Source organism: Salmo salar, chromosome 13 (genome assembly GCF_965601325.2).
Source record: "Salmo salar chromosome 13, fSalSal1, whole genome shotgun sequence".
In the NCBI taxonomy this organism is placed as follows: Eukaryota; Metazoa; Chordata; class Actinopteri; order Salmoniformes; family Salmonidae; genus Salmo; species Salmo salar.
The window spans coordinates 82,699,572-82,719,960 of record NC_138303.1 but is presented as its reverse complement, the minus strand read 5'-3'; the positions used below and the strand labels follow the sequence as shown (position 1 = coordinate 82,719,960).

Sequence of the window (20,389 nt, the reverse complement as noted above, 5' to 3'; positions counted from 1 at the left end):
GTACACTACATTACCAAAAGTATGTGGACACCTGCTCTTCGAACATCTCATTCCAAAATCATGGGCATTAACATGGAGTTTGTCCCCCTTTTGCTGCTATAACGTTCCACTAGTTGTTGAAATATTGCTGTGGGGACTTGCTTCCATTCAACCACGAGCAGTTGGAGTTCCAATTCATCCCAAAGGTGTTCAATGGGGGTTGAGGTCAAGGCTCTGTGCGGGCCGGCAAAGTTCTTCCACACCAATCTCGACAAACCATTGGACTTCGCTTTGTGCAGGGGGGCATTGTCATACTGAAACAGGAAAGAGCCTTCCCCAAACTGTTGCCACAAAGTTGGAAACACAGAATTGTCTAGAATGTCATTGTATGCTGTAGCATTAAGATTTCCCTTCATTGGAACTAAGGGGCCTATCCTGAAACCATGAAAATTAAAAAAACGGATCATTATTCCTCCATCAAAATTTACTGTTGGCACTATGCATTGGTGCAGGTTCTCCTGGGATCCGCCAAACCCAGATTCGTCTATCGGACTGCCCTATGGTGAAGTGTGATTGATCACTCCAGAGAATGCGCTTCCACTGCTCCAGAGTACAATGGCGGCGAGCTTTACACCACTCCAGCCAACGCTTGGCATTGCGCATAGTTATCTTAGGCAGCTGCTCGCTCATGGAAACCCATTTCATGAAGCTACTGAAGAACAGTTCTTGTGCTGACATTGCTTCCAGAGGCAGTTTGGAACTCGGTAGTGAGTGTGGTTGCAACACACTTCAGCACTCGGCGGTCCCGTTCTGTGAGCTTGTGTGGCCTACCACTTCGCGACTGAGACGTTGTTGCTCCTAGAAGTTTCCACTTCACAATAACAGCACTTACAGTTGACCGGGGCAGCTCTAGCAGGGCAGAAATCTGACTAACTAAATTGTTGGAAAGGTGGCATTCTATGACCGTGCCATGTTGAATGTCACTGAGCTCTTCAGAAAGGCCATTCTACTGCCATTTGTTTGTCTTTTGTAAAAACAAAAGTGGGTGCTAGGTCAGCTTTAGTATTGCCGATTGTGGCTTCTATCAACTGCCAATGCTTGTCTATTGAGATTGCATGGCTGTGTACTTGATTTTATACACCTGTCAGCAAAGGGTGTGGCTGAAATAGCCAAATCTACTAATTTGAAGGGGTGTCCACTTACATATCTGATATACACTATATACACAAAGTATGTCTTTTTTTTAAGCGACCAAGATACCATTGTTTTGTCAGTTGGTAAATGCATGATTAGAATTCTCTCCTACCTTCTCATTGTCTCTTTGGCAGAGGACCGACCCCTCCCTTAACTATTTGGCTGAGTCTGCAAGGGTAAAAAGGCCCAGTGAAACAGCGGAAGTTGGAACACCAGGCCCTCCCCTGTCCCCCTGACACCATCAACCACGCTTGTCTATAATGTTAATCCCTAGACCACGATTAGCTCCTTTATGCTGTAATGTAATGGTAATATGACACAGTCCCTAAACTGTTCAGTGTCTGCCCCCCAAAACCTGATAATGCTGAGCTAATGTTTCTGTTAAGGTCCTGTGAGGTCGGCCGCCTGACCACTGTACTCATCAGTAATGTCTGTAGTCCGCTCTGCTCTTGCCCCTTCGTGTGTCTGGGGTTAGAGAAGCGTTGACCCCAAAACAGACGTCCATTGCGCCCTCTGAAAGTATCCTCTGGGCTGTTGGTTGCTTTTGAGGCCTAACAATTACATTTGACCCAACTGGGGGAATATAAATTGACTTTAGCAATTTACGAGTCCCTCAGTATAATCCCACTTACCTCCTTTCCATGTTTTAAACCTTGGCTAAGTTCTCTAGGTCTAGGAGTTCTAGGCCTATTATATTCTACAGTGATTTTAAGTGATTGGACCTGTGCTGCTGGGCATAGTTGGAGCCTGTGTAAACTCTTCACTACTGACAGTTGCCCTCAAAGCATTGTTCTAATTGTCCAGTCTCTCTATGTTGTGCCCTAAAGCAGCTTTCTAATTGGTTTGTCTTTGTGTGCTGCTTGTAAGTAGTGTTGTAATTGGTCTGTTTCTCTCTGTGTTCCCGGAACAGCAGGATGTCAGTGAGTTTACACACAAGCTGTTGGACTGGCTGGAGGATGCCTTCCAGATGAAGGCAGAGGAGGACAGGTATGGAAAAACACCTCGCTAATGTCACACACATGATATGTCTATAAAAGCACATGAAACACACACTGTGATTAATCCTCCTAGGGGACAATAGGACACATGCCCTCTATGTTTTCATACAGTATGTACCGTAGTGAATTTAGTAAGCATTTTATGAAGGTACCTGTGCAAAAGGGGCTAGGATCATTATTCACATAGCTTAGAGGCCTAAACATCCTCTTCCACGTGTGTGTGTGTGTGTGTGTGTGTGTGTGTGTGTGTGTGTGTGTGTGTGTGTGTGTGTGTGGGGGGGCATGCGTGCTGACACCCCAATGAGTGTGTGTTTTGATTCTGACCTCTTTCCGTTCCCAGAGAGGGCGAGAAGCCAAAGAACCCGATGGTTGAGCTGTTCTATGGCCGCTTCCAGGCTGTGGGGGTTCTGGAAGGTAAGAGAGGGAAGCAAACATGTTAGAACGCCCCTGGTGTAGGAGGATAGATGATTGGAGAGTGATAGAGAGACGAGGCTCAGCCGTCTGTAGCAGTAGCAGCAATGAGAGAGGGAGAGAGTCCTTGCCCCCGGTAGTGAAAGGTGACCTTGTTTTAAAGATGCACTCTCAAACATTTGTATAATTTCAGCCAGTAGTTTTGAAAGTGGTGCTCACGAGCCCTGTTTTTGTGTACTATATCATTAAATTGTGTACTAGGTCATCCATTTCGTATGATATGTTCGTCCTTTTTTTGTGCAATTCGTATGATTTATATTGCGACTCCAATTCCACCTAGAGAGGTGTGTTTTTTTGCATTGGAGGCATCTCAATCCACTGCATCCGCCGCCAGTGTCGCACTTCCACATCTGTGGTGGAGGGTGGCAGAGCTAGAGCGGTGTTTGTCAGACCATGCAATGTCCCAGAAATCGGTCTTCTCACAAATGTCTGTAGCGTCCGAACAGTTTGACCTACAAACTGTTATGACCACTCTCACGAACACGATACTGTTCTCACACAAGTGTCACAAGAATCGTCTGAAGGTACCCGGTACAAGTTTAATTTTTTTAATGGAAGTATGAAGGTAGTTTTGTGCCTAACCCTAAAAAAAGGGGTTAAATATCTCCTAGATATAGGACAGACACTTTTTTTTTGTATATGTAAAGGGCTCCTACAATTCAAAATCAAATAGCTAAATGATCCATCTTAACACAATTCCATATGTCAGCTTAGCCCCCCCAACATCTTAGACTGTAAAGAAATATGTTACGAATTTGTTGTGCTTAAGATCCTGGAGGTCATCTTTAATGAGATGTGGCACATTTAAAAGTACCGGGGCTGCAGAGCATTGATCCTGGAGGACCTTGACATCTGATTGACATTGTGCTTATTATGCATGACAATACTGGCTCAGAACCGCCAGATACAAAGCTGGGGCAGCTTCTGCTCTTCTTATGACCTTAATGCCTCATTTGCATGTCCGCTAGCTTTCCCTCTCCACTCCCTGGGTTCTGTTTTTTTTTCCTGGTCAGTCAGCACTCAGGTGCTGTAGTCAGTGCAGTGGGTCAGCTGAGGCTCTGCAAATGCAGAAAGCTGTGCTGTATTTAGTCAGTTAGTGGATGTGATGGCCACATCTGGGTTCAAATGTTATTTGTCTTCTTTGTTTGGTTGAGCTTACCTGGCGCAATGGACCAATGGAAAAGGTATAAACCCTGCCCATCTGGCATCCCAGGCAGGCTCAATCAAATGCTTTAAGTATTTGAAACGAAATAAATCCTATTTGAAACCAGACCTGGCTGATAAATTAGTGTGAATTGGGTTTCTCCTCTCTCTCACACGCCTGGACCACTTTCTCCCTAGCCTCCCCATATGGCACGTGCTCGCAAGCAAGCTAGGGCTAGGCCTTGGGACCGCACCTCGGAGGAGTAGTACTGCATAATCGGGTTCAACTGCCTCTACCAAATCCCAGTGCTTCTTTAATTAGTTGTTGGTTATGGCCACAACTGTTAGTGTGAGGTACATAAATGTAGTTTACATTTCTGTGCTCCTGTTCCCTTCCTCACAGGAAAGAAGTTTGAGAACACAGAGATGTTCGGGCAGTACCCTCTGCAGGTGAATGGCTTTAAGGACCTGCACGAGTGTTTAGAGGCAGCCATGATCGAGGGGGAGATCGAGTCCCTACACTCATCTGCAGAGAACTCTGCCAAGTCTGGACAGGAGGTCAGTGCTGCTGCTCACTGAGACACACCAACAACAACTGACAGTGGAGTTTGGCATTTTAACCGTAATAGATGTGTAATATGGAAAATTAAACTCAAACATCTTCAAAATCTATGGTTATTCACACAAAATGTACAGGCAAACAGGAAGTACTATTACGCTACTGTTCAACTACCAAATGTTATCAGTAGCCCACTAAACTGTGATTGCTGATCCTGAACACTGGGGCCCCTCAGGGGTGTGTACTTAGTCCTCTCCTGTACTCCCTGTTCACCCACGACTGCGTGGCCAAACACGACTCCAACACCATCATTAAGTTTGCTAACGATACAACAGTGGTAGGCCTGATTATCGACAATGATGAGACAGCCGAACAGGCCCCAATTAACATCGACGGGGCTTTAGTGGAGTGGGCCGAGAGTTTGAAGTTCATTGGTGTCCAAATCACCAACGAACTATCATGTTCCAAACACACCAAGACTGTTGTGAAGAGGGCTCGACAACACCTTTTCCCCCTCAGGAGACTGAAAAGATTTGGCATTGGTCCCCAGATCCTCATAAAGTTCTACAGCTACGCCATTGAGAGCATCCTGACCGGTTGCATCACCGCCTGATATGGCAACTGCTCGGCCTCTGACCGTAAGGCGCTACAGAGGGTAGTGTGTACGGCCAGTACATCACTGGGGCCAAGCTTCCTGCCATCCAGGACCTATATAATAGGCGGTGTCAGAGGAAAGCCCAAAAAATTGTCAGAGACTCCAGTCACCCAAGTCATAGACAGTTTTCTCTGCTACCGCACGGCAAGCGGTACCGGAGCACCAAGTCTAGGACCAAAAGGCTCCTTAACAGCTTCTACCCCCAAGCCATAAGACTGCTGAACAATTAATGAAATGGCCACTGGACTATTTACATTGACACACCCCCCCCCCCCCCCCCCCTTTGTTTTGTACACTGCTGCTACTCGCTGTTTATTATCTACAGTTGGAATCGGAAGTTTACATACACTTAGGTTGGAGTCATTAAAACTCGTTTTTCAACCACTCCACAAATTTCTTGTTAACAAACTATAGTTTTGGCAAGTCGGTTAGGACATCTACTTTGTGTTTGACACAAGTAATTTTTCCAACAATTGTTTACAGACAGATTATTTCACTTATAATTCACTGCATCACAATTCTAGTGGGCCACAAGTTTACATACACTAAGTTGACTGTGCCTTTAACCAGCTTGAAAAGTTCCAGAAAATGATGGCATGGCTTTAAAAGCTTCTGATAGGCTAATTGACATCATTTGAGTCAATTGGAGGTGTACCTGTGGATGTATTTCAAGGCCTACCTTCAAACTTAGTGCCTCTTTGCTTGACATGGGAAAATCAAAATAAATCCGCAAAGACCTCAGAAGAAAATTGTAGACCTCCACAAGTCTGGTTCATCCATGGTAGCAATTTCCAAACGCCTGAAGGTACCACGTTCATTTGTACAAACAATTGCACGCAAGTATAAACACCATGGGACCACGCAGCCATCATACCGCTCAGGAAGGAGATGCATTTTGTCTCCTAGAGATTAATGTACTTTGGTGCGAAAAGTACAAATCTATCCCAGAACAACAGCAAAGGACCTTGTGAAGATGCTGGAGGAAACAGGCACAAAAGTATCTATATCCACTCAAACGAGTCCTATATCGACATAACCTGAAAGGCCGCTCAGCAAGGAAGAAGCCACAGCTCCAAAATCGCCATAAAAAAGCCAGACTACGGTTTGCAATTGCACATGGGGACAAAGATTGTACTTTTTGGAGAAATGTCCTCTGGTCTGATGAAACTAAAACAGAACTGTTTGGCCATAATGACCATCGATATGTTTGGAGGGAAAAGGGGGAGGCTTGCAAGCCGAAGAACACCATCCCAACCGTGAAGCATGGAGGTGGCAGCTTCATGTTGTGGGGGTGCTTTGCTGCAGGTGGGACTGGTGCACTTCACAAAATACATGGCATCATGAGGTAAGAAGATGTATGTGGATATATTGAAGCAACATCTCAAGACATCAGTCAGGAAGTTAAAGCTTGGTCACAAATGGGTCTTCCAAATGGACAATGACCCCAAGCATACTTCCAAAGTTGTGGCAAAATGGCTTAAGGACAACAAAGTCAAGGTATTGGAGTGGCCATCACAAAGCCCTGACCTCAATCCCATAGAAAATTTGTGGGCAGAACTGAAAACTTGTGTGAGCAAGGAGGCCTACAAACCTGACTCAGTTACACGAGCTCTGTCAGGAGGAATGGGCCAAAATTCTCTCAACTTATTGTGGGAAGCTTGTGGAAGGCTACCCTTAAACTTTTGACCCAAGTTAAACAATTTAAAGGCAATGCTACCAAATACTAATTGAGTGTATGTAAACTTCTGACTCACTGGGAATGTGATGAAATAAATAAAAGCTGAATTAAATCACTCTCTACTATTATTCTGACATTTCACATTCTTAAAATAATGTGGTGATCCTAACTGACCTAAGACTGGGAATTTTTACTAGGATTAAATGTCAAGAATTGTGAAAAACTGAGTTTAAATGTATTTGGCTAAGGTGTATGTAAACTTCCGACTTCAACTGTATGCATAGTCACTTCATCCCTACCTACATGTACAAATTACCTCGACTAACCTCTACCCCCGCACATTGACTCGGTACCGGTACCCCCTGTATATTGCCTCGTTATTGTTATTTTGTGTTACTTTTTAGTTTATTTGGTAAATATATTCTTAACTCTTCTTGAACTCCACTGTTGGTTAAGGGCTTGTAAGTAAGCATTTCATGGTGATGCCTGCACTTGTTGTATTTGGCACATGTGACAAATACAATTTGCTTTAAAACAGTCCATCTAGGCCTACTTTAAAAATTGACGGGCACTTGAATAATTCCGGAGATTCAGTGGGGGACCGACTGACTCCCACAGCGTTGGCCTAGCCTGTGACATTTGACTTTTGCTATGACCCTGCTAGCCTGGCGTTGACCCCTGGCCGGGGTTAGCCTTGCCTCAGCCTTGGTCGCCAGCCCCACGTCACAGCAGCTGTGACTAGCTAATTACTAGTCCCCCTCACATCACAGATGGACCTGGAACTGTGCCCTCTTTACTGGACCCAGTATGCGAAACATTAAGAACACCTTCCTAATAGTGAGTTGCCCTCAACAGCCTCAATTCGTCGTTGACTGGATTTCTTTTGGATGGTGGACCATTGTTGATACACACAGGAAACTGTTGAGTGTGAAAAACCCAGCAGTGTTGCAGTTCTTGACACACTCAAATCAGTGCGCCTGGCACCTACTACCATACCATGTTCAAAGGCACTTAAATGTTGTCTTGTCCATTCACACTCTGAATGGCACACACACACAATCCATGGCTGTGTTTCAAACTCAAAGTAGACAGCCCTCTGCCCTAAACCCTCAGCCCTTGAATGTCGTTTTACATCGTCACGTCCGAGTGTACCGTAAATGTCCCTTGCCCAAGCGAGGGAGAGTGATGATCGGAGAGGCAAGGTCCTTGTTGGAAATCTTGAAGTTGAGCTTAAAATCAACCAACCTAAAGCTATTAATGTACCTAGTAAGCTAACATAGCTAGGTAGCCCTCCTGTCAGGTAGCTAGCTACAGTTACCCATAGCTAGCTACAGTTACCCATACATTTCAGAATTGCAAAAAATGCTTATGAATCTAGCAACGTTTTATTGACTCCTCACTACGGGACTAAGCCAATTTGCCAAATAAATAATATATAAACTCAGCAAAAGAAGAAACGTCCTCTCACTATCAACTGCGTTTGTTTTCAGCAAACTTAGCATGTTGAATCTTATGTTCATACAAATATTTACACAACTGAGACAAAAACTGAACAAGTTCCACAGACGTGACTAACAAAAATGTAATAATGTGTCCCTGAACGAAGGGGGGGTCAAAATCAAAAGTAACAGTCGGTATCTGGTGTGGCCACCAGCTGCATTAAGTACTGCAGTACATCTCCTCCTCATGGACTGCTCACCAGGTTTTCCAGTTCTTGCTGTGAGATGTTCCACCAAGGTACCTGCAATTTCCCGGACATTTCTGGGGGGAATGGCCCTAGCCCTCTGATCCAACAGGTCCCAGACGTGCTCAATGGGATTGAGATCCGGGCTCTTCGCTGGCCATGGCAGAACACTGATATTCCTGTCTTGCAGGAAATCATGCACAGAACGAGCAGTATGGCTGGTGGCATTGTCATGTCAGGATGAGCCTGCAGGAAGGGTACCACATGAGGGAGGAGGATGTCTTCCCTGTAACGCACAGCGTTGAGATTGCCTGCAATGACAACAAGCTCAGTCCGATGATGCTGTGACACTCCGCCCCAGACCATGACGGACGCTCCACCTCCAAATCGATCCTGCTCCAGAGTACAGGCCTCGATGTAACGCTCATTCCTTCGACGATAAACGCAATTCTGACCATCACCCCCGGTGTGACAAAACCGCGACTCGTCAGTGAAGAGCACTATTTGCCAGTCCTGTCTGGTCCAGCGACAGTGGGTTTGTGCCCATAGGCGACGTTGTTGCCGGTGATGTCTGGTGAGGACCTGCCTTACAACAGGCCTACAAGCACTCAGTCCAGCCTCTCTCAGCCTATCGAGGACAGTCTGAGCACTGATGGAGGGATTGTGCGTTCCTGGTGTAACTCGGACAGCTGTTGTTGCCATCCTGTATCTGTCCCGCAGGTGTGATGTTCGGATGTACTGATCCTGTGCAGGTGTTGTTACATGTGGTCTGCCACTGCGAGGACGATCAGCTGTCCATCCTGTCTCCCTGTAGCGCTGTCTTAGGCGTCTCACGGTACGGACATTGCAATTTATTGCCCTGGCCACGTGCAGTCCTCATGCCTCCTTGCAGCATGCCTAAGGCACGTTCACGCAGATGAGCAGGGACCTTGGGCATCTCTCTTTTGTTGTTTTTCAGAGTCAGTAGAAAGGCCTCTTTTAGTGTCCAAAGTTTTCATAACTGTGACCTTAATTGCCTACCGTCTGTAGTAGAGGTCGACCGATTATGATTTTTCAAAGCCGATACTGATTATTGGATGACCCAAAAAAAAGCCGATGCCGATTAATCGTCCGTTTAAAAAAAAAAAAAAAAAAAAATCAAAACAATATTATATATATTTTTTTTAATAAAAAAAATAAGATTTTTTTTTTTTTTTTTTTAATTTAAAAAAATATATATAATATTGTTTTGATTTTTTTTTTTAATCTTTTTTTTTGTAATAATGACAATTACAACAATACTGAATGAACACTTATTTTAACTTTAATATAATACATCAATCAATTTAGCCTCAAATAAATAATGAAATATGTTCAATTTGGTTTAAATAATGCAAAAACAAAGTGTTGGAGAAGAAAGTAAAAGTGCAATATGCGCCATGTAAAAAAGCTAATGTTTAAGTTCCTTGCTCAGAACATGAGAACATATGAAAGCTGGTGGTTTCTTTTAACATGAGTCTTCAATATTCCCAGGTAAGATGTTTTAGGTTGTAGTTATTATAGGAATTATAGGATTATTTCTCTCTCTACGATTTGTATTTCATATACCTTTGACTATTGGATGTTCTTATAGGCACTTTAGTATTGCCAGTGTAACAGTATAGCTTCCGACCCGCTCCTCGCTTCTACCTGGGCTCAAACCAGGAACACATCGACAACAGCCACCCTTGAAGCAGCGTTACCCATGCAGAGCAAGGGAAACAACTACTCCAAGTCTCAGAGCGAGTGACGTTTGAAACGCTATTAGCGCGCACCCGGCTAACTAGCTAGCCATTTCACATCGGTTACACCAGCCTCATCTTGGGAGTTGATAGGCTTGAAGTCATAAACAGCGCAATGCATTGCGAAGGGCTGAATGAATGTTTACGAGCCTGCTGCTGCCTACCATCGCTCAGTCAGACTGCTCTATCAAATCATAGACTTAATTATAACATAACACACAGAAATATGAGCCTTAGGTCATTAATATGGTCGAATCCGGAAACTATCATCTCGAAAACAAAACGTTTTTCCTGTCAGTGAAATGCGGAACTGTTCCGTATTTTATCTAACGGGTGGCATCCCTAAGTCAAAATATTCCTGTTACATTGCACAACCTTCAATGTTATGTCATAATTACGTAAGATTCTGGCAAATTAGTTCGCAACGAGCCAGGCGGCCCAAACTGTTGCATATACCCTGACTCTGCTTGCAATGAACGCAAAATGAAACAATTTCACCTGGTTAATATTGCCTGCTTACGTGGATTTCTTTTAGCTAAATATGCAGGTTTAAAAAATATATACTTCTGTGTACTGATTTTAAGAAGGGCATTGATGGTTAGGTACAGTCGTGCAACGATTGTACTTTTTTCGCAAATGCGCTTTTGTTAAATCATCCCCGTTTGGCGAAGTCGGCTGTCTTTGTTAGGAAGAAATAGTCTTCACAGTTCGCAACGTGCCAGGCGGCCCAAACTGCTGCATATACCCTGACTCTGTTTGTAAGAGAAGTGACACATTTTCCCTAGTTAAAAGAAATTCATGTTAGCAGGCAATATTAACTGAATATGCAGGTTTAAAAATGTGTATTGATTTTAAGAAAGGCATTGACGTTTATGGTTGGAGCAACGTGTACCTAAGCGATTATATGCAATGCAGGACAGGCTAGATAACTACACATGGTTGATGATATTACTAGTTTAACTAGTGATTATGATTGATTCATTGTTTTTTATAAGATACGTTTAATGCTAGCTAGCAACTTACCTTGACTTCTTACTGCATTTGTGTAACAGGCAGGCTCCTCGTGGAGTGCAATGTAAAGCAGGTGGTTAGAGCATTGGACTAGTTAACCGTAAGGTTGCAAGATTGAATCCCCGAGCTGACAAGGTAAAAATCTGTCATTCTGCCCCTGAACAAGGCAGTTAACCTACCGTTCCTAGGCCGTCATTGAAAATAAGAATGTGTTCTTAACTGATTTGCCTAATTAAATAAATGTCTAAAAAAGAAAATTTAAAAAAAATCGGCCAAATCGGCGTACCAAAAATACCGATTTCCGATTTGTTATGAAAACTTGAAATCGGCCCTAATTAATCGGCCATTCCGATTAATCGGTCGACCTCTAGTCTGTAAGCTGTTAGTGTCTTAACGACTGTTACACAGGTGCATGTTCATTAATTGTTTATGGTTCATTGAACAAGCATGGGAAACAGTGTTTAAACCCTTTACAATAAAGATCTGTGAAGTTAATTTCTAAAAATCCATCTTTGAAAGACAGGGTTCTAAAAAAGGACTTCTTTTTTTGCTGAGTTTATATACGGACTGACGATCAAATTTGTTGGTACCCCTCCACAAAAAACAAAGAATGCACAATTTTCTCTTAAATTGTTTTTTTCCATATTAAATAGATAGACTTTGCTGTTGATTTAATTTTTTTATTCAACATGATTTTGTAAATAATAAAACAAAGGAAAATGGCATGGACAAAAATAATGGGAATCTTAACCTAATATGTTGTTGCACAACCTTTAGAGGCAATCACTTCAATCAAACATTTTCTGTTGCTTTCAATGAGACTTCTGCAACTGTTAACAGATAGTTTGGCCCACTCTTCCTGAGAGAACTGCCCCAGCTGTCTCAGGTTTGATGGGTGCCTTCTCCAGACGGCAAGTTTCAGCTCTTTCCATAGATGTTCGATAGGATTCAGATCAGGACTCATAGAAGGCCACTTCAGAATAGTCCAATGTTTTGTTCTTATCCATTCTTGGGTGCGTTTAGCTGTGCGTTTTGGGTCATTATCTGTTGGAGGACCCATGACCTGCTACTGAGACAGAGCTTTCTGACACTGGGCAGTACGTTTCGCTCCAGAATGCCTTGGTAGCCTTGAGATTTCATTGTGCCCTGCAAAGATTCATGGCACCCTGTGCCAGGCGCAGCAAAGCAGCCCCAAAACATAACTCAGCCTCCTCCATGTTTCACTGTAGGTATGGTGTTCTTTTCTTTGAAATCTACATTTTTTTTGTCTGTGAACATAGAGCTGATGTGACTTGCCAAAAAGCTCCAATTTTGACTCATCTGTCCAAAGGACATTCTCCCAGAAGGAGTGTGGCTTGTCAATATGCATTGTAGCAAATTCCAGTCTGGCTTTTTTATGTTTTTCTTTCAAAATTGGAGTCCTGGGTCTTCTTCCATGGAGCCCACTTTCGCTCAAAAAGTGGCAGATGGTGCGATCAGAAACTGACGTACCTTCACCTTGGAGTTCAGCTTGTATCTCATTGGCAGTTATCCTTAGTTCTTTTTCTACCATTCGCACTATCCTTCTGTTCGATGGGGTCGACTCACTTTTGTGGCCGCGCCCAGGGAGGTTGGCTAAAGTTCCATGGACCTTAAACTTGTTAATAATATTTGTAACTGTTGTCACAGGAACATCAAGCTGCTTGGAGATGGTCTTGTAGCCTTTACCTTTACCATGCTTGTCTATTTTCTTTCTGATCTCCTCAGACAAATCTCTCCTTTGCTTTCTCTGGTCCATGTTCAGTGTGGTGCACACAATGATACCAAACAGCACAGTGACTACTTTACTCCATTTAAATAGGCTGAATGACTGATTACAAGATTGGAGACGTGTGATTCTAATTAAAGAAACTAATTAGTTTGAAATATCACTAATCCAATTATTTATTATCTTTTCTAAGGGGTACCAACATGTGTCCAGGCCATTTTGGAATATCTTTGTAAAATAAGCAGTAATTCATCTCTTTTCACAGCTTCTTTGCTTTGTTCTTTGACATACCAAAGGCATGCAAGTATACATGATAAAATAGCTTTTAATTTCATTGCTTTTCAGGAGGAATTAAACATTATTTCAATGAGCTGTAAGGGTAACAACAACTAAGTGTGTGTGTCTTAGGGATGCACGATATATCGGTGAACATATCGGACGATATTAGCTAAAAATGCCAACATCAGTATCGGCCCAATGTCTAGTTTAACGCCGATGTCAAAGCTACCGTGCATATGTATATAACGTAGGTAGAGGACGTGAAGACGCCACGATAAATGTTGCGCTACACGTGCAACACAGCATTCTAACCTAGCCCACAATGTCTGCTATGTGGATCGAGCAGTCAACAAGTTGAGCAGTCCTTTGACAACTCAAAGGCGAAATCCATTAAAGCCAAGATAATGGAAATTCATTGCCCTTGACAATCAACCGTTCTCTGTCCTGGGTGATGTTGGCTTTCGCCGACTGGTCGAGCACCGGTACACACTACCAAGTGTGCTATTTTTTCCGATGATGTTGCCTTACCGGAGTTACACAGTAATAGCTTCACGACATACATACTATGGAACTCCGTTTGGGTCTTTTTGCGTGTCAAAAAAGATACAGTAGCACTGTCAAAGCTGTACAAAAAAAGTCTGCAAACACCGGCCACGAATGATGTGTTTACAATACCGCGTTGGTAATAAAGCATAATTTGTTCGACCCCCCCCCCCCCCCCCCCCCCCCAACTTCTGGGGTAGCTAGCTTTAACTTGGTACCTAGCTAGCGCCAATACAACCAGCCTGAAAACAATGACCAGTAAACACTGCAGTCATTTTCATTATTCTTAGCAATGATTTAGGAATCCTTGTGAGTAAGTATTAGCTAGGTAGCCACTTGTTGTTCGCCTATTGAAATTGAACTTCAATTCATGAAAAATAAATAGCTAGCCAGCTACTTAACCCTGTTGCCCAAAGATAACGTTATAAGAAGCCAGCTAGCTTCATCTGGCTAGTGAAGCTCGACCAGGCCGGATTATGTGTTGTGAAGCTAGCCACAATAAGGATTCGGCACAATAGTGGAATTTGCAGTTTGCCTTCAAAATAAAAGTATGTCATTGACAGTGATGCAAATTAATACAAATAGTAGAATTATGCCATACTTTTATTTTGAAGGCTAAGCGCAAAGTCAAATATTGTGGCTAATCTTTATTGTGGCTAGCTTCATATAGATGGGTCCGACCACCATTAATCAAATAAGAACTGTCTTATAAATTAGGGTTATTTTAAATGACACCTAATGAAACATTGTCGTTTTGCTATGTTTTTGGGGAAGAACTACATAGTTTGCATCCATGAGCTAGCTAGCTTTTTTAATGACCAGCACTGTAGGTGCACGAAACAACTTCACCAGTGTCATAGCATACGTTTCTATGAATCGTTGTGACATAAAATACGAGTGATAGTGTAATCAATGTGTAATAATTACATAAATGTATGAACGCATTCAATTATTATTTGAGGTGCAGTTATATTCAGGTCCTGATTGGTCAACAAGCTTATTTGACACATCAAATAGTGTTGTTAGAAGTGCATCTTTTTTTGACATGCAAAGACCCAAACGGCGTTCCATAGAAATCCTGGTTGATAATGAAGCGACTAAACAACAAAACAGCACAGCAAGTCAGTGAAAGAAATAGGTTTTGATTATGTTTTACTGGTAATGTGGACATATGTAAATGCCAGCAAAATAACTTTTTGGTGTGTGTGTAACCTTTATTTAACTAGGCAAGTCAGTTAAGAACAAATCCTTATTTACAATGACAGCCCGGACGACGCTGGGCCAATTGTACGCCGCCCTATGAGACTCCCAATCGTTGGATGTGATACAGCCTTGATTCGAACCAGTAGTGACTCCTCTTGCACTGAGATGCAGTGCCTTAGACCGCTGCGTCCGTGTGTGTGTTAATGCTTAAAAGGCCACTAAAATTTTAAATATCGGTATCGTTTTTTTGGGGCAAGGAAAATATCGGATATCGCTCTCGGCCAAAAATGTAACTTCGGTGCATCACTAGTGTATATGTGTTTTAGCAAGCTAGCTTCATACCTTTTTTTTTTATGACATGCCGAAACTTCACGGCCACCAGAGTTTGACATGTGACTACAGTTGGCATTGAATTGTGGGTCATATCAACCCCGCAAGTGAAAAGTTCTTCACTTGCTCCCTCGAGCTAAATTGATGGCCGAGGGGGCAACGTTAGTGAATTGGACCTCCCCTTAAGATGGCAGTCAAACTGTATCCGGTTTCAATGGGGATTTCCCCGAGGGAAAGTGGATAGCGTAAGGGCTGAGGGGGTAAAAATGTGTTTGGACCGCAGCCGGTGTCTCAAGGCTTAAAAATCCTTTAGGCTGTCTCCTCCCCTTCATCTACAATGATTTGAAGTGGATTTAACAGGTGTAAGGGATCATAGCTTTCACCTGGTCAGTCTGTCATGGAAAGAGCAGGTGTTCCTAATGTTTTGTACACTCAGTGTATATACCATCGGTGTCTGCTTGGACATAAATAATAGACTGGAGAGACAACAATATTAGCGGGACAGGCATGAGTCATGTAGGAATGATTTCTAAACACGCTACTCAAGACTACTCATTAAGAAGGGCCCAATTTAAAAAATCTAAAATGTGGTGTTTATGGAAAACCAATGACTCATATGACCTATTTTAGAAAACGGGAACTCCATTATAATGACATATTTGGAATTTCCCCCTCAGCACTGGTTTACCGAACTTCCTCCTGTCTTGACCTTTGAATTGTCAAGATTTGAGTTCAACCAAGCCCTGGGTCGACCTGAGAAGATCCACAACAAGCTGGAGTTCCCTTCCATGCTGTACATGGACAGGTAAGGAAAATGTTATTCAACTCGCATATTGTGATTTAGGGCCTTTTTCTCTGACCCAGATTAAGCATATTCCTGGCCTAAAAAACACATTCAATGGAGATTCTCCATTGAGAAGGTATTTCAGTTCAGGAGAGGAATTTATGAACTTGTATGATTTCTGTTGTATTTCGTCAGGTATATGGACAGGAACCGAGAGATCACCAGGATTAAACGAGAGGAGATCAGGAGACTGAAAGAGCAACTGACTTTACTTCAACAGCGTCTGGAGAGGTACAGTAAACTGAGCTAGGCTGTCACACACACTCACACTCACACTCACACACACACACACACACACAGGGGGGTAAACCATAAAGAAATTATATAACTATTCATTCACTGACCGGTTTGGGTTTTCACTTTACCTTCTTTAAAGGTATTTTAATGTTTGATTTCTTACATTAAAATAATTCCTTAATGACAAAAATGGCACTCAGCCATTTTTATATTAAGAAAACTGCTAACAACTGAGAACTGCTAGCTAACTTTCTAGTACAACAAGTCAACCACTTCAGGAGGGCAAGCTTGCCAAATAGACCACTAGAAATTGTCCAACTACCTCTAGGGACAAAAGTAAGAATTGCAATTGAAGCCAAAAATATAGAGGACAATAGTTATTCTCCATAAATGTAATGTTTTTTTTTTATGAAATGGAGGCATACTAAGACGAAATAAAACGTGACACTGTGTACCGTTACATGCACACAATAATGCAATTATTGTGGATAGTCAGATTTAATATGATAGTTTGTTTAAAATGTTAATATGATTTTGGGCCTTCCGAGTGCCACAGTGGTCTAAGATGTCACTACAGACCCGGGTTCAATCCCGGGCTGTATCACAACCGGCCGTGATCGGGAGTCCCATAGGGTGGCGTACAATTGGCCCAGCGTCGTCCTACTGTCATAATCCGATTTAATATCGAATTATTAGTGTGCATGATGCAGGACATTAAGAAATGTATAAAAATTCTTGAATTGAACAAATAACTGCAAATGGTAACCATTGGTTGAGTACCAGATTTTGATTCCTATGTAATGTTCTACAAATAAGACTGTCAGTTTTGTCCTCCTATTATTTTTTGTGAAAGTTTGGTTGAACAGTATGTAGAAAGCCTATTAAAGCCACTACCTATACAGCATATTTAGAAATGTTATTATTCAGAGACATTATATAACATCAAAAATATGATAAATATTGAGATATTTTGGTCATATCGCCCAGCCCTAACACGTGTACACACACACACACACCTCTGTTTACTTTCTTACATTGATAAACTATCAAAATGACTGGTCATTCCCTAGCAACAGTCATAGCAACAATACAATACCCACTCCTGGAGACAAAACAGAACAGTGTAATCATTAACGACTGATTTTATTTCTGGCATTGTTGGTATGTACAACATGTCCCCAGCAGTCACATTCTGTACACAATTTCTTACTTTCGTAATGCATTAACATTTTATAATGCTGGTATGGTGTTTTATAGATGCTCTTTCACTTTATAGATAGTCTTTCATCCTCTCTCTTCCCTCACTCTCTCTCTCTCTCCCAGGTATCTGAGCTATGGCTCTGGTCCCAAGAGGTTTCCTCTGGCAGATGTCCTGCAGTACGCCATGGAGTTTGCCTCCAGTAAGCCAGTCTGCACCTCTCCCTTGGAGGACATTGACACATCAGCACCCCCCGGTGGCACAACGGGGCAGCTGCTGCCCGCTCTAAGGCAAGTCATGCAACACCATGCAGCTACAACCGCTCATTGTGTCAGGATTTACGTGTTCATGTGTACATGTTTCTGATACCTTTTTTTTTCCAGTAATTCTGTCTGATTGAGCTGTTAAATAAGTGGGATTCAGAAGTACAGAGTTGTGGTTTTGACTTCTTCACACTCGTCTGCACCTGACATTACAGCACAGCCGAACAGGGTCCCTCCTGCACCCTTCCAGAAGGTTTGGCCGCCGCCCCCACCCAAGCTCCCTCCACCCAGCAGAGGGTGCCCATCCACAAGCCCTTCACCCATTCCCGACTGCCCCCTGACCTGCCCATGCACCCAGCCCCACGCCACATCACTGAGGAGGAGCTCCGGGTGCTGGAGGGCTGCCTGCACCGCTGGAGGAGTGAGGTGGAGAACGACACCCATGGTACGTACGACCTCTGGCCTCAAACAGCCTCGTATAATACAGCGTCTTGTTTACCTCCATCTCTCATATGCTCTCAAGCACACAAATATCTTAATTCTAATGATGGGTTGATTTTGCTTCTCCAGATCTTCAGGGCAGCATATCCAGAATCCACAGAACCATCGAGCTGATGTACTCTGACAAGTCCATGATGCAGGTAAGAGATTCCCTGCCTAAACCTGACGAACCACCTTCACACAAAAAATAAATAAATAAATAAATTCACTGGCTGTAATACTTAAACACCAAATGGAGGTGTTATTGTCTTGATTTGAGAGCACTCACATTTAACACACATTGAGTTAACACAACTCAGGGGATTGCATTGTATTCCTGGTCACTCCATTCTCCCCCCCCTGCTGGCTACCAGGTTCCGTTCCGTCTGCATGCGGTGCTGGTGCACGAGGGCCAGGCTAACGCTGGCCATTACTGGGCCTACATCTACGACCCCCACCAGCAGCGCTGGATGAAGTACAACGACATCTCGGTCACCAAGTCCTCCTGGGAGGAGCTGGTCAGGGACTCGTTCGGAGGCTACCGCAACGCCAGCGCCTACTGCCTCATGTACATCAATGACAAGAAGCCTTTCCTCATAGAAGGTAGCTACCGCTCACTGTAGATAAATATATTTATTTGGCTTTTGTTATGGTATACTGTATTTTCTTTGTTCTTGTGTTAAAAAGCAGTAATTGCAGCTGTAATCACTATCAGAGTATGTAATTAGGATATGGGCAAGCGTGTTGGTTATTCTTAGGGTCTGTTTATGCTGAACGTGCACAGGACTTTCCATTTCTGAGCATGTTTATAATATACACCTGGTGACTGTAGCTGACTGCCTGGTTGTGTGTGTGTGTGTGTCTCTGCAGAGGAGTTTGATAAGGAGACAGGTCAGATGCTGAGTGGTCTTGATAAGCTCCCTTCGGACCTGAAGGCCTACGTGAAGGAGGACAATGGCCTGTTTGACAAGGAGATGGAGGAGTGGGACAAACTGCAGGCACGCAAGGCCCAGCAGGAGAAGCTGGCCCTGGCTGCAGCTGCTGCAGCCACTGCAGAAACAACAACATCCCATCAACCTATGAGCACAGAGCCCAGTCCACCAGACAGCTGGGGTGAGGACCAGGGGTCTTCTCTACAACATTTAAACACTACTGAGCTGGTCTGGTTACGATTTGACCAGTTTCTGGAAGTGTGACAATAACATTTCCAGGCCAGCACAGTTGGGGCCAGATGTTAGGCAGATGACAAATGTCATGAGTCTAATAAGAGACTTGTGCTTCCACTGCAGTGTTGGTTTATGTGTCTGTGTGTGGTTCCTCCAGGCCCTCAGCAGGACCCAGAGTACATGGAACAGCCGTCCCCCACAGACGACTCCAAGCACCTGCAGGAGGACACAGAGAGGGCCATCTCCAAGGCTGCAGCCGAGCAACAGGAGGAGAGGAGCCCTGAGGGACTGCTTACTGCAGTAAGACCAAACATCTCTCTCTCTCACACACACACACACACACACACACACACACACACACACACACACGCTCGGACGCATACACCTCTTAACCACTACTCCTCCTACGCTTCTGTTACTGAACCACGTAGGCCTACCACACAACCCCAGTTAAAGTTCTTAATTTCACCCTTTTTCTTAGTTTCTCTTTCTGTTTAACGTTGCCCACCATGCCTCTCGCTCTTTCTTGTTTGTTCTCTCGCTCTCTCCACAGTCCAGTGGGGGGAGTCTCTCCCCACCCCTTCCCCCCAAACCCCAGTCCGATGTCCAGGTGAACACTGAAACCCCCCTCGCCCCTCCCTCTGACCCTCAGCCTGTGGATCCTTCCCTCACCCCTCCCTCTGACCCTGACCCCCCCATGGAGGATGAGCCCCTTTCCCAGCGTACGATAGAGGTTGCCATTCCCCAGGTGGGAACCTTTGTCATCGAGTCAGAGGAAGGGGGGTACGATGATGAGGTAGCGCTCGACTCTCAGCTCACCCAGCTGACTCTTCTTTGGTGTGCTGAAAAGTCTCTCTGCCTGTTTGGTGATTAGAATGAGGAGATGTTCTCCTCTTGGCTCTTTTTATAGGGTTTTCACACTTGAGTAAATTTTCATTTAGAGCAGTCTTCAAACCAGAGTCATGGT

At 43.6% G+C, this 20,389-nt stretch overlaps 1 protein-coding gene across 9 annotated transcripts in view; it reads left to right on the top strand.

Annotated features, from left to right (window-relative positions):
• The window catches only part of LOC106567933 (ubiquitin carboxyl-terminal hydrolase 25), a 55,733-nt gene that overhangs the window by 22,083 nt on the left and 13,261 nt on the right, over positions 1-20,389 (top strand). For 4 of the 9 annotated variants that reach the window (XM_014137845.3, XM_014137844.3, XM_014137843.3 and 1 more), the window contains 12 exons: positions 2,084-2,160; positions 2,512-2,585; positions 4,189-4,343; positions 15,912-16,039; positions 16,214-16,309; positions 17,639-17,803; positions 17,992-18,221; positions 18,347-18,417; positions 18,631-18,859; positions 19,127-19,369; positions 19,580-19,722; positions 19,976-20,218. In XM_014137845.3, coding sequence (XP_013993320.3) covers positions 2,084-2,160; positions 2,512-2,585; positions 4,189-4,343; positions 15,912-16,039; positions 16,214-16,309; positions 17,639-17,803; positions 17,992-18,221; positions 18,347-18,417; positions 18,631-18,859; positions 19,127-19,369; positions 19,580-19,722; positions 19,976-20,218 — 1,854 coding nt within the window. The remainder of the gene's footprint in view (positions 1-2,083; positions 2,161-2,511; positions 2,586-4,188; positions 4,344-15,911; positions 16,040-16,213; positions 16,310-17,638; positions 17,804-17,991; positions 18,222-18,346; positions 18,418-18,630; positions 18,860-19,126; positions 19,370-19,579; positions 19,723-19,975; positions 20,219-20,389) is intronic. The other 5 variants (XM_014137846.3, XM_014137842.3, XM_014137848.3 and 2 more) reach the window with 3 other exon arrangements.